Genomic DNA, 1,034 nt, shown 5'->3' on the forward strand with positions numbered 1-1,034 from the left:
TATTCCTTGGGTATAATAAGCAGCTTTTTCCTCTGCTAAGTTAGTTATGATGATGATGTTGATGATGATGATGACGATGAGGTAGATGATGATGATGATGGTGGTGGTAATTAACATGATTATTTTTTGTGTTACTAATTTTTGTTTTATGTGTGTGTGTGTATGTATGTTTGTGTGTGTGTTGTGTGTGTGTATTTCCTTTGATTTTTTCGTTTTCTCAGGTCCAACTCAATCATTACGTTGCAACACTATTGGTCAGATACTGGACGGTATGTTGTTGCTGTTGTTGTTGCTGTTGTTGTTGCTGTTGTTGTTGCTGTAGTAGTAGTAGTAGTAGTAGTAGTCGTAGTGGTAGTGGTAGTGGTAGTAGTGATAGCAGTGGTAGTAGTAGTAGTAGTGGTAGTTGTAGTAGTAGTAGTAGTAGTAGTAGTAGTCGTAGTAGTAGTGGTAGTGGTAGTAGTAGTAGTGGTAGTAGTAGTAGTAGTAGTGGTAGTAGTAGTAGTAGTAGTGGTAGTAGTAGTGGTAGTAGTAATGGCCTCCTTGTTCACTTTTGCGCGACCAGCTATTATTATGATGATGATGATGATGATGATTATGATTATGATTAAAAATAATAAAATAAAAAAATTACTAAAATTTTCGTCCCACTCACAAGATGGCGCAAAATCTGGCAGAGTCCTTATAACCTGGACGCATACGTACAACGGTTTCGACGTCATGCTACATGAGTGTCTCAGTTTACTGGCGACTTATGAAAAAAATGTTGGCATTGTTGAAAACTCTGAGATAGAGAAGGCAACACTAGCGTTGTCGTTTGTTGCCGAGTTGTTGAGAAATGGCGGAGAATTTGTGGCAAAATCTGTTGGCCAGTTGAATAGATTTGTTGATGTTGCTCTGGCTTATCTCAATAAGTTTGTATATTATTTGTTTGTATGTTGTCTGTTTGGATGTTGTCTGTTTGTTTGTATTGTTTGTTTGTATGTGTTTGTCTGTTTGTTTATTTGTATGTTTGTATGTAATGTTTGCATATTTAA

General features: G+C 36.5%; 1 protein-coding gene across 1 annotated transcript in view; it reads left to right on the plus strand.

The window, feature by feature from the left end:
- The window catches only part of HELRODRAFT_188202 (hypothetical protein), a gene marked incomplete at its 5' end in the record, with an annotated part of 18,761 nt that overhangs the window by 5,938 nt on the left and 11,789 nt on the right, over nucleotides 1-1,034 (plus strand). Inside the window, 2 exons of the mRNA XM_009016981.1 lie at nucleotides 222-269; nucleotides 656-911. Of these exons, the coding sequence (XP_009015229.1) occupies nucleotides 222-269; nucleotides 656-911 (304 nt within the window). The remainder of the gene's footprint in view (nucleotides 1-221; nucleotides 270-655; nucleotides 912-1,034) is intronic.

This window comes from Helobdella robusta (genome assembly GCF_000326865.2).
Source record: "Helobdella robusta unplaced genomic scaffold HELROscaffold_2, whole genome shotgun sequence".
Classification (NCBI taxonomy): Eukaryota; Metazoa; Annelida; class Clitellata; order Rhynchobdellida; family Glossiphoniidae; genus Helobdella; species Helobdella robusta.